The 13,522-nt window shown below is 34.9% G+C and overlaps 1 protein-coding gene across 1 annotated transcript in view; it reads left to right on the top strand.

The window, feature by feature from the left end:
* Positions 1-766: 766 nt before the first annotated feature.
* FRYL (FRY like transcription coactivator) overlaps positions 767-13,522 on the top strand; it is a 180,764-nt gene continuing 168,008 nt past the window's right edge. The window contains exon 1 of the mRNA XM_037742590.1: positions 767-1,501. Coding sequence (XP_037598518.1) covers positions 1,306-1,501 — 196 coding nt within the window. The 5' untranslated portion in view covers positions 767-1,305. The remainder of the gene's footprint in view (positions 1,502-13,522) is intronic.

Here is a 13,522-nt window from a genome sequence, read left to right on the forward strand (position 1 = left end):
AAAAAAAAAGTAATGGAGAACCAGAAATGTACCCATTTTTCTATTATAACCATTTTTTCCTGATATCTATGTAGACTGTATGTGCTTCATCTTTCGAAATACTATGCAAAGCATTTTCTTCATGTTGAGTATTGGCAGAATGAGATTATATTATGTTTCACTGAGTTAATCAGATTTAAAAAATTATGTATCATTCAAAGAGATATGATTGCTTAGGGTTTTGTTCTTGTTGTTCTTGTTGTTGTTTATACTTTTAAGTTCTGGCGTACATGTGCAGAATGTACAGGTTTGTTACATAGGTAAACACCTGCCATGGCGGTTTGCCTTAGAGGCTTTACTCTTGTTACCTTTGTTTTTAGATTTCCTTCTTGCTCACTTAACCCCACCAGAGGGCAGGCAAAGGAAGAGAGAAAAGGAGATAGTACTTTCAGTTTTCAAAGTCTTGTAGATATTCTTTTATTGGACTCTCTTGTTATACTTCTGAATTATATTAAGGCAGTAGAGTTGGCTACTTTTGCTATTTTAAAATATTTTGTAGAGTGCTCAATTATTTTGAAAATCATATAATGTTGATGACTGTTTTTATATTGAATTTAAGTATTTATACTTTAAATTCTTCAGCTTTATGTTTTTAGATCCATATATTTAAAATTAATCATTGTTTTTGGTTATTCCTGCAAAAGTTTTCATCATTACTATTGATAAATACCACTGATTGTAATAGGGAGGGTTTTTTTTTTTTGGGGGGGTGGGCATTTTAAAGTAACCTTAGAATGTTCATAATACAGAATAAAGTTTTAAGTGATTCCTTTTTATGTTTTATAAAAGTTGACATTCCTGAGGTCTGTTAGTAAATTTTCAAAATGATAAGAATTATCTTTTGAATACAAGTTAGTGTTTTACATGTCAGCCCTAAGTTTATTTAAAAGGAACACACACCTCAGGCCAAAGTAAATTTCTCTTTACACAGTGAAAGTTCTCAAAATCTACATGTTAAACTAGATGGATGCTCAACATTTCATAGACTCAGTATTGTTGTTAGCACCCATTGTACGTGTATGCCCACATGAAGTGCAGTTTCATGGTCTGTAGCTGTTTGGTTTGTTATCAGCATGAACAGTAAATGTCCTAAAAATCAGCCTCAAAACAGCTGGCCATTGACCAACTGGGGTTTAGCACCGCCTAAATTCACATGACGTTTATTTGCTCTTTGACACACATAGTGTACCTGACTTCTCATCAAGGAAGTTGGTATAGACGCCTTTCTGTGTGCTTGTGGGTCTAGTAATGTAGAAGAACCTTAAAATGGATTTTTTAAAGAGAGTTGTTCCTCCCATTCTTTCGGGAGATGTGGTTTTGGATACTAGTGTTCAGGAAAGTTCCCCAAGGTTAGTTAAGATGAAACGTCTTAGTTTGCTTTCTTCAGAGAAGACGATAGATGAGCAAGGTGGAACTAATTTCTATCATTGTAATTATGGCAAATACGAACACCAACAACTAGGTAAAGTAAAAACGTATTTCCTTCTGTCCTTTAAAAAAGTATTTTAGGAAAGTAAAACTATTTTTATAAGTGTGAATGCTAGTGATCATGAATATCTTGAAAATCAACTTTAAGTATTAAAATGTTTAATGAAGTATATAGTTGGCCTACTTTTATTAATAATAAAATTTTTGCTTCAAATATAGCTGGAGAAATATTTATGCTGTAAGTCAAGATAAAACTTTAATGCACTTAATAGTACTGATGATCTTTGCAAAATATTTTTGAAGTGTTATTGAGAATATGTTAGTTACACCTATAGGATATGCAAACAAAAAATAAGATACTGAATTGTTACTATATAAACCATTTTAATTTTGTTTAAAAATATGTTCCATTGTTTTATTTTAAAAGAGTGAATATTTGGGGTGAAGTATTAAAAAGTTAAATTTTTGAATAGAATGAGGATTATTTTGTATCATAGTATTTCTGTTACGTGTAATCCTGCAAAGTTAAATATAATGCTCTTTAAAGTTTGAGAGGATAATAATTAATATGTTTCAGGATAAACATAGCTTGGATATAGTAACTAGCAAATATTAGAGGAAAGGAAAATTACTTAGAAAAAAAATGCTTCAAGTTTTCAAATATTTGGTTAAAACAGTTTAAAATGTTCTCTATGATTATGTTTTTTTTTTTAATTTTAGGGAGTAAATAACTGTAAATAAAAAGAAAAACCTCTCTGCAAGTTTGATATGTGCTATAACTGTTTTCTATGCATATTTTAATATGTGTACATATTCAAGCATGCACATACACATTTTTATTAGGAAAATTTGAAAAAATGAGACTTACTATCCAAGTCATTCTGATACTTGCTTTTTCACTTAGTACATAGACATCTTTCTATCTCATTTGAAATGTGCTTGTTTTGTGGATATAATGATTTATTCAGTTCCTTATTGAGGAACATTTAGAATGACTGCTTTTTAGTTATTAAAAATAATTATGTAATATTCATTGATATATCACTTTATACCTTGGGATAATTGCTTGTTAGTATAAATTTTCATATACACTAAATTTAAAAAAAATTTATTTTTTAAAATTGACGAAATTGAACATATTCATGGGTCACATAGCAATGTTTTGATACATTGTATAGTGATCATATCAGAGTCGTTAGCATATCTGTCATCTTAGACATCTATCATTTCTTCGTGTTAAAAACGTTCAATATTCTCTTATTCAATATTTGAAACTGTATATTATTATTACTATGGTCATCTACGGTGATATAGAACACTAGAACTTACTTCTCCTGTCTAGCCGCAATTTTGTATCCTTTAACAAATCTCTCCCTATTCCCCCACCTTCCCCTGCACTTCCTAGACTCTCCTATCTTCTTTTTTGCTGCCTTTTAAATTTTGATAGAAAATGCCATTACCATTAAAAACTTTATAAATTTAAGCTCCTTCTCATCATACATATTTCTTTAAAAAGAAAGTATGGCATACTTTCTTTTTAAAAATACCAGTTACGTAAAAGAATGAAGAAGGAGCTTTTACATTTTAAACAGAAATATATATTCATATCTACTATGTCCTGGTATTAGAAATTACCAGTTTTTTATTCTCTTTGCTTATTTGAGTAGAAATGGAAATGAGGCCACTGATGGATTAGCACTTCGTAATTTTAAATATTTATAAATCGGCCAGCACTTGGTTTTGTGTTCAACAATATATATGTATAAGTGAAAATATGTATATATTAATATGTGCAGTTACTTGAATAATTTAGTTGTTTTCTTCACTTTACTACAGCCTACATAATTGGACTTGGTATTTAAATGTAATATGCTATGCCTATTTATATGGATCCTTACTTTTGTCTCTGAACTTTTTTTTTTTTAAAAGACTATCTTATACTGTTAAATATAGCACACATGTTGCAAGGTATAATAATTAGATTTTGTGATCTGTATTTGCAAATAAGCTGTCAATCTAATGATTAAGAATTTCCCATGGTTTATGTGTTTTTACTAATTAAGATCAAAATAAAACATAATCATGGAACACCAAATAATCTGATGTCTGTTGAAATTTCTGAGGCTACACATTCTTTGTGGAATAAATAACTCTTGCATGATTTTTCTCTTCAAAAATAAAATTCAGGACTGAGGATGGGGAAGCAAAAAAAAATAAATAAAATTCAACTTTAGGAAATAACTGAAAATTAATTTAAAGAACTTATTTGGCAACTTATGTAGAGATATTTGGTTTTAAAGCTTCTGACTCTTCAATTTCCATCTACTGATCAATTGAAATTGAATCTCAAGATTCAATTTGAATGTTGAATCTCAAGATTTGGCACTAAATTTATATTGCATATACAAATTATAAACACAACAGTTCATACCAATGTATACATAGGTTACTTGCAACTCAGCATAAATGAATCTTACTTCCTATTTACTGGTGGTTCTGGTATAGAGATAATGCAGTGGTTTAGCCAGAAGTTACAGTTTTGTTTATTTAATGAAAGGAGTAACTGATGATATGGAAAGATTTCATGTAAAAAAAAAATTCAAAGAAAGAGCTGTTCTTTTAGAGAAAAACCGACATGTAATCTCAAAGCTGTATACTTGAATCAGTTGTTTCCAACTTCTTTAATTGTTAATTCAGTATTTCAAAAGTTATTTTTTTGGGCCAGGCACGGTGGCTCACGCTTGTAATCCCAGCCCTTTGGGAGGCCGAGGCAGTTGGATCACCTGAGGCCAGAAGTTCGAGACCAAACTGGCCAACAAGGTGAAACCCCATCTCTACTAAAAATACAAAAATTAGCTGGGGGTGGTGGCAGACACCAGTAATCCCAGCTACTCAGAAGGCTCTGAAGCAGAAGAATTGCTTGCATTGGGGAGGCGGAGGTTGCAGTGAGCCAAGATTTCAATACTGCACTCCAGCCTGGGCGACAGAGTGAGACTCTGTCTCAAGAAAAAAAAAAGTTACTTTTTTAAGGGATGTTAGGTAAGATCATAATACATATTGACAATTGTATGTTTGTGAGAGAATCAATTGAAAATAAGTCTATCTTAGAATATGTAGACATCTACCTGCAGCTTTTTACTATCGAATTATTTATAGATGCTTATGATTTATTTAACAAATATGTGTAATTTGCAGGGATCGATATTTTAAAGATTCTTTGCTATCGATAATTTTTTATTTTTTAACTTTCTTTAAATGTTAAGCAGTCTAATATTTAAAACATTTTTCTGGAAGTTCTCAAACAACTCATTGGTTTCACTAATATCCTCTATTTCTCTGTAAAATATATTTTAAAATGCCAGTAGCACACTGCTACATACTGATGAAAATTCCCTACTACTATTTCTGCTCCTAACAGGCTAAGTCGTGGACTTAACAAGAATTGGCTATATTTTTAAACAAATCTGTTTATGACAGTTATACTTAATTGTAATTATGTAATTTAATTATTACATAATTCAGGAAAGTGTGCAATTCAAAAGCAAGAGTTGTTTCAGTGTAAACAAAGTTGAGTGCTTTGGTTAGACTTCATAAAGATGAATTCCTAAACAAATGTATATTTGAATTACACATAGGCCAGGAAAGTATACGAGATTGGAAGGATTTTGCCCTTGGATGCCTTCAGTTTCTTGTGTCACTTTAAAGAAATTCAAACTTGAAATCATAGCTGATGTACATGGGTTTTGTTTTAGGCAAAAGCACACTGGTGTAATCAGCATATCTGCCTTGCAAGATAAGGCCTTGGCACTGTATCAAAAGGCTGGTGAATAAACCTGGATTTTATATTTTAAGTTAAAACCTTTAGTGAACCTCTTGATTTGTTTTTTCCCCCTGATTTCTACTTTAATGGAGTTTTTGATTAAATAGTTAGACAATAGTTGTGATACATAGTAAAGGGCCTCTACTATATATAGCTGTATAATATTGCAATTTTTTTTAAAAGAAATAAATTATTTATTTATTATTCCTACTTAATAAAAGAAAACCTCCAAATGATCACATATGATGTGATATAATCTTATGCCATTCATGAGATGCTTAAATATCCTTAGGGGGTGTGTGTGTGTGTGTGTGTGTGTGTGTGTGTGTGTGTACGTTCTGTGTTTGTGTAGCATCCTAATCATGTGATCCAAGACTGGTCTCACTGATAAATACTAGCAGAATTGGAACATATAATATCCATATTCAGGTATAAAGGTTGGTGGGAGGAAGATATTATTTACTGATTCAGAATGTACTACAATGTTTTCTGACTACTGAACAATGAATTATAGGTATAGTCATGAGTGGATCCTAAACTTCCATAGACTGTGTGTGTTTCCATAGACTTCCAGGTTGACAGCTGCAAAGTCCTTCTATCTCCAGGATTGGGTTATTTTATTCTGATGGAATCAACCTTAATATTGTTGTTGTTCATTCCATTTGGAATCAAGGATAAAGGTTAATGTGAAAAAATATTTATTTTAACATTGATTTGTGTAAAATTCACCAAGAACAGAGACAATGATACATTGAACAGAAGAATATATATATACCACCATTAAGAATGAAGAAACATGAGCACCTTCTATATTCTGGACACTGTTATCTTGTTCTGTTTTACTGAAGGGATTTCATTTGTCTAACTATGTAGTGCATATGTGTTCCATTTCCCTCATCAAATAGAACATAAGGTGAGCGTGAACTTTGTTTTGTTTGATGTGTTCCAAGGCTTGGGACATAACAGTTGCTTACTGATTGAAGTGAATGAATATTATTTAAGTCCTCTTGACAACTCTGTGAGACAGGTCATTATGTAGAATTTTAAACATTTATGGAAACTTAAATTATTTGAGGCCTTTTGATTACTAAGTGGTTTAGCCATGCTCTTGTCTTAAAATAAGGCATTTGCTCCTTCTACTCTATTGCCTTGCAGTATTGTTTGATGTTTTTGAACCTTTATGTATGCAGTATTTTTTTAAAAGATCGGTGTGTCTGATAGGTGCCGTGTCATGCACCTGTAGTCCCAGCTACTTAGGAGACTGAGGCTGGAGGACTGCTTGAACCCAGGAGTTCAAGGCTGCAGTATGCAATGATGGCACCCGAGAATAGCCACTGCACTCCAGCCTGGGCAGCATAGCGAGACTCTGTCCCTTAAAAAAATAAATGACTAGTGTATCTATCCAGTTTAATTATTTTATTAAAGAACATATACCCTTTTTTTGGTGCTTTCATTTTAATTAAGATATATTTTAATAGGGAAAAACTTTAATTCTAGTGTATGTTAAGCATTACTCTTTGAAACTGTCTTTTACTTTAATGAACAGTTGAGAATTATTTTTTGTAACACTCTGATAAGATAAACCAATTAAGTAAATGGCTATTTTACATGACTTTTACAAAACAAGAGACACACGTATTGTGGTATCAGTTCCATTTCATTACAATGTGTTAATGACTCCATGAGATATAAATGTTTAAATAGTATGCTGGTATACCTCTCCCTGGGTGTTCAGCACAGTTCACTAGCAGTGACAACCCACCATGTAGCACTTATTTTACTAACTGGATTTCCCTGGTAAGCGGTCTTTTCAGTTTGTTTTTGTAGAACCATTGCTGTAAGTTGTTAAATTGTCTTAAGTCCAGATTAGCAGATTTTTGTTTGATACTCTTAATATTGGGTAGAGGGGTAACATGACAGGCCACGTTCTTTTTAGAAGGCCACAAAGTGGGTAATGAGTGACTTAAGTCTTTATTGAAGACCAGACTATCCTTAAGGAATTTAGAGAAGGTCCTGGGAGAAAACTGAGTTGAGGTTTCTGACACTTCAGATGCTTACGATATTGACACACTGAAGGAGATGGAGAATTGTTTGGAATTCAGAAGTGATATAAAGATTGCTGGGCAGAACAATGTCCTGGAAGAACCTGAACTCCAAATAATAATCAGTCTGCTATGGAACTTTCAGCCTGACCCAGATGGAACCTCACACTTAGTATGTTAAGTGTATGAAGGAGTTCAGGACTTGTTTTTTTCTAATACAAATAGGATTTGGAAGCATTGGGCTTTCATAGTGTGAAATAAGTTCCTTTTTTTAAGAGGGTCTTTGCAGTACTTTTCAGGCTGTAATCATCGGAGGATGTAGGAGAAGCCTTATTGGGTTGTTGTAATCATGTCTTCTCTGGATATTCTGAGAATTCTCATGATAACGGAGGGATATTGGGAATACCTACAGGCGTGATGGGGGGCCAGGCAGTGAAATGTTGAGAAAGGAGGGGGATGGCACTTCCATCCAGACTAAGCTGAGCTGTGCCAGTGACTGTGTCTTGAACTGGCTACTTAATCATTCTAGACTAGTTAAACTCACCTATCAACTTGAATTATATCTTCTTTCTAGCATTGTTTTCAAGATTATAAAAAATTGTCAACAGAATTGACATATTGTTCAGTAAATGGTGGCTACTGTTGTTACAAATACTTCTCGATTTTTATTTGGATGTAGATGAGTCTGTTTACTTACAAATTTAACCTTGGAGCATTCTGTCATAGAAAATATTCTAGGTATTTGGATCTAGGTATTTTATCGTACATAAATCCTGAAAATTTTAGCACTTGACTTATAGGACAGTTAATAGGGGCTTAAACAGAGCACCTTTCTCTGTCTTTCCTTTTGTTTGTTTGTTTGTTTGTTTTTGAGATGGAGTCTTGCTCTGTCACCCAGGCTGGAGTGCAGTGGCATGATCTTGGGTCACTGCAACCTTTGCCTCCAAGGTTCAAGCAATTCTTATGCCTCAGCCTCCTGGGTAGCTTGGATTACAGATGTGCACCACCAGGCCTGGCTAATTTTTCTATTTTTAATAGAGATGAGGTTTCACCATGTTGACCTCGAACTCCTGACCTCAGGTGATCCATCTGCCTCCATTTCTGTAAGTGCTGTGATTACAAGTGTGAGCCACTGTGCCCGGCCCCGTCTTTCCTTCTTTGTTCATAATGTGTGCTCTTCCATATAGCTACTGCCAAATGATTGTGTGATTCAGATACAAGGTTTTTTTTTAGAAATGAGTGCAACTGTATTATGTCAGTAGCTTTTCTTGGCCGTTTTTATAGTTAGCCTAATCACTTCTTAAGTGTCTTTTTAAGGTGCTTTACATCACTGATGATCAGAGAAGTTTAAATCAAAACTATAGTGAGATATCATCTCATCCCAGTTAAAAATGACTTTTATCCAAAAGATAGGCAGTAACAAATGCTGGTGAGGATGTGGAGAAAAGGGAACCCTTGCACACTGTTGGTGGAAATGTACATTAGTATAATCGCTATGGAGAACTGTATGGAAGTTTCCCAGAAATCTAAAAATAGAGCTACTATATAGGATTCCAGCAATCCCACTGCTAGGAGTATACCCAAAAGAAAGGAAATCAGTGTGTCAAAGAAATACCATCACTCCCATGTTTATTGCCACACTATTCACAATAGCCAAGATTTGGAAGCAACCTAAATGTCCACCAACAGATGAATGAAGAAAGAAAATGTGGTTCATATACACAATGGAGTACTATTCAGCCATAAAAAAGAAGAGATTCTGTCACTTGCGGCAACATGGATGGAACTGGAGGTCATTATATTAAGTGAAATAAGCCAGGCACAAAAGACAGACTTCACATGTTGTCGCTTATTTTTGGGAGCTGAAAGTTAAAACAGTTGAACCTGTGAAGATACAGTAGAAGGATGGTTACCAGAGGCTGGGAACAAAGTAGTGGCAGGATCATGGGTGGAGGGTGGGGAAGTAGGGATGGTTAATAGGTACCAAAAATATTAATAGTTAAAAAGAATGAATAAGATCTAGTATTTGCTAGTGCAGCAGGGTGACGGTAGTCAAAAGATGGAGTCTCATTCTGTCACCCAGGCTGGAGTACAGCAGTATAATCTCGGCTCACTGCAGCATCCTCCTGGGTTCAAGCAGTCCTCCTGCCTCAGCCTCCCAAGTAGCTGGGATTACAGGCATATGCCACCATGCCCAGCTAATTTTTGTATTTTTAATAGAGATAGGTTTCACCATGTTGGCCAGGCTGATCTCGAACTCCTGACCTCAAGTGATCCATCCTCCTCACCCTCCCAAATTGCTGGGATTACAGGTGTGAGCCCCTGCACCAGCCTATACTCAAAAATAATTTAATTGTACATTAAAAAAAACAAAAGGGTATAATTGGATTGTTTGGAATACAAAGGATAAGTGCTTGAGGTGATGGGTACTCCATTTACCCTGCGATTATTACACATTGCATGCCTGTATCAAAATGTCTCATGTACCCCATAAGTATGTACCCCTACTACATGTTTGTAAAAATTAACAGTAAAAAATTATTTTAAAATTAAATTAACAGTAAAAAAATTATTTTAAAAGCTGTCTTTTTAGACTGCCTCCCAAAGTTATTTGGATGTGTATTATTAAAAATTGGGGCAGATAAGTATGGTTAAAGTTAAGGTCAGGATCTTTATTTCTTTGGATAAAAGAAATTTGCAGGAAACTTAATTGAAGTAAACATACATCTGTCTCCTCCATCTTTTAAAAATTTTTACTTATTAAATATGTATTTAATAAATAATATAAGGGATATATATATAATTATATTGGGATATATAATTTTTATTTGTTTTATTTAATTAAATCCCTTTATTATAATTTTATATATATCCCATATATATATCCCTTATAATAATACTATAATATATAATACAAATTATACTAGTAACAAGACTGGTATGTATCCAGTATGTACTGGTATGGTGACACTGGTTATTAAAATATTGTAACTTGTCGTATCGGTTGATATTTAGCCTCTGCTAAATCTCCTCTCCCAATTGCTCCTGATGCTCAGACCCCCCTGCTCCCACCTGAGGACCACTGTGTGTTTCATCCGCTAAAGGGGGAGGCACACCAGGGCTTCCAGGACTCAGCTCCACTGTGAGGCTGCACCTGCTCTAATTGTGCAGTTACTGCCCCTTCCTGGTGGATGACTATTTTGATGATCACAGCTACTTATTCCACACTTAAGAAGTAAAAGGAAAGCAGTATTGAATCTAAGATAAAATAATTGAAACAAAGGGGATAAGAAAAATATATTGCTAAATAAATATATCACTAAAGAAATATCAAGTAAAGCATACTGAAATAATAAAAGTGTAAAAAGATGAATAACACAATCGAATGTGTATCTCAAGATACTGAAAAAATAAAGATGGCTTTAAAAAAAAGAGTAAAATAGGTTAAGATGAATAAAGCTATGTTGAAGTTTAAAATGTAACTAAAGGAATATACTGGAAAGGTTAAACAAAAGTAAAGTGCCATAAAGGGAATTCAGGAAGCAATATTCAGTCCAAGGGTTAACTCCACCCAGGTACAAGTTGTGGCCTTTGGGTTGAGGCAACTATAGTTATAAGCTGCCAATTCTGGTGACTTCCTGAAAGTCGAATCTGAAGGGGAGTAGAAATGTCTTGTATGACAATCCTTGGGGTTAATAGTTTTCCTCACCCCCTAACTTCAGTTATTATTCTATTTAACATGAAAGTGTTTCTTTTTACTAGATAGTGGGTTAAGGACTGAGTTGGTACCCCAGAGCTTAGCCCAGTGGCAGGCACTTCTTAAGCAGTTAGCAAACATTTGTTAAATAAATGTTAAGAGTCCTCTGGCCTTTATGGACCAGAGCAAGTTTTTACTTAATAAGAAGTGCAGTTAGTTGTCACATGTAGCTCACTGACTTGTCCTTCAAAACCTTCTAGCACATTGCTCAGTTGGCAATGGTTCCCTAGGCAAAACCAGCCTTAGTTTCTTTCTCTCTCTCTCTCTCTCTCTCTCTCTCTCTCTCTCTCCTTCCCTCCTTCCCTTCCTTCCCTTCCTTCTTTTCCTTCCTTCCTTCCTTCCTTCCTTCCTTCCTTCCTTCCTTCTTTCCTTCCTTCCTTCCTTCCTTCCTTCCTTCCTTTTTTCCTTTTTTCTTTCTTTTCCTTTCTTTCTATTCTTTCCTTTCTTTCTTTCTTCCTTCCTTCCCTCCCTCCTTCCCCCTCTCTCTCTCTTTCTTTCTTTCTTTCTTTTTCTTTCTTTCTTCTTTCTTTCTCTTTCTCTCTTTGTCTCTTTCTTTCTCTCTCTCCCTTCCCTCCCTTCCCTCCCCTCCCCTCCTCCCCTCCCTCCCTTCCTTTCTTCTCTCCTTTCCTTTCCTTTCCTTTCCTTCCGTCCTTTTTCCTTCTTTTCTTTCCTTCCTTCCTTCCTTCCTTCCTTCCTTCCTTCCTTCCTTTCTTCCTTCCTTCCTTCCTTCCTTCCTTCCTTCCTCCCTCCCTCCCTTCCTTCTGTCTCTCCCCCCCTTCCTTCCTTCCTTCCTTCCTTTCTTCCTTTCTCTCTTTCTGTTTCTCTCTTTCTCTCTTTCTTTCTTTCTGTTTCTTTCCTCCTCTTTCTTTTTGCTCTGTCACCCAGGCTGAAGTGCAGTAACATGATCTCCAGCTTTAGTTTCAAAATGAAAAGAGAAAAACAAAAAAACCACCTCAAATTAAGCAAATGGTGATCAATCTAGAACAGCAGTTAGTAAACCTTTTCTGTAAAGGGCGAGATAGTAAATATTTTAGGCTTTACAGTCCACAAGTCTTTGTGGCAAATACTCAGCTCTGGCTTTGTAGAGCCAAAGCGGCTGTAGATGATATGCGGGTGAATGTGTGTGGCTGTGTTTTACTACAACTTTATTTAAAAAAACAGCCACTGGGCCAGATTTGGCCTTGGGCGTCAGTTTTCCAACCCCTAAGCTAGACTACAGAAAAGAATATTGGTAACATCCGAGAGCTACATACAGGGAACTGACCTGGGAAGTAGAGAATGGAAGCTTTGGCTGGGCGCAGTGGCTCATGCCTGTAATCCCAGCAGTTTGGGAGGCCGAGGTGGGTGGATCACCTGAGGTCAGGAGTTTGAGACCAGCTTGGCCAACATGGTGAAATCCTGTCTTTACTAAAAATACAAAAATTAGCCAGCTGTAGTGGTGCGTGCCCGTAATCTAGGTACTTGGGAGGCTGAGGCAAGAGAATCTCTTAAACCTGGGAGGCAGAGGTTACAAAGAGCTGAGATCGAACCACTCCACTCCAGCCTGGAAGACAACAAGACCCTGTCTAAAAAAAAAAAAAAAAAAACCCAGAATGGAAGCTTTGAAGAAAGGGTCCAATATCATACTTAGTTGTATTTTCTAAAATCCTTGGAATAGTGTTTTATCTGTTCTAGGTGTTCAATAAATAATTATTATTTTTATGTGAGATCCTACTATATCGCTTATCTTCCTTGGCCTTCAGTTGTCTCATGGTATTTAAGAGATTATGATAAATGATTGTTAAAATCTCTCCAGTTAAAAAAGGGTGTGATTCTGTGACTGTTTTGGAAGGCTAGATGGTTTATTCTTTAAAGATAACAATTGTTGGCTTAATACATTTCCCATATGTGCCCAGTATCCTGATTTGCAGTTCTGAATTGGTTGCTTTTATCAGTTGTTTATCCTTAGTGGAACGGATTGTCCACTAGGGTATACCTGTGTGCCTTCAACTCATTTTTCCCACCCCATCCTGCCACGTGTGAGGGTAGATATAAAATTTATTAATCTGAATCATTTTTTTGGTTTTAAAAAATTAGCTGTAAAGGTAACCTAGACTATCTCAGATGATTCTTTGTAAAAAGATACCAATCAGGATGAGGATTAGTCTGTCCTTTGGAATTATATTTTTCTAAATTCTATAGCTAGCAAAGCAAACATGCCATCATTGACTTACTTTAACTGTTAAACAACAGTCCAAAATGATTTTATTACAAAGTAAATAATAGCAACCTTACCTAAATTCTTCTTGTTCTTTTACTTAGACTTTTGATGGGTTTTTGTGTTTCTAAAGAGTGACTTAAGATTAAATGGGCCCTTTGATGACCCCTACACTGTCCTCAAGAGGAAGTATAAGCTGATATACATTTTCAGTCTACTTGATGAAGAAAAAAAAAAAA

Source organism: Cebus imitator, unplaced genomic scaffold, assembly GCF_001604975.1.
Source record: "Cebus imitator isolate Cc_AM_T3 unplaced genomic scaffold, Cebus_imitator-1.0 Scaffold124, whole genome shotgun sequence".
NCBI classification, from domain to species: domain Eukaryota; kingdom Metazoa; phylum Chordata; class Mammalia; order Primates; family Cebidae; genus Cebus; species Cebus imitator.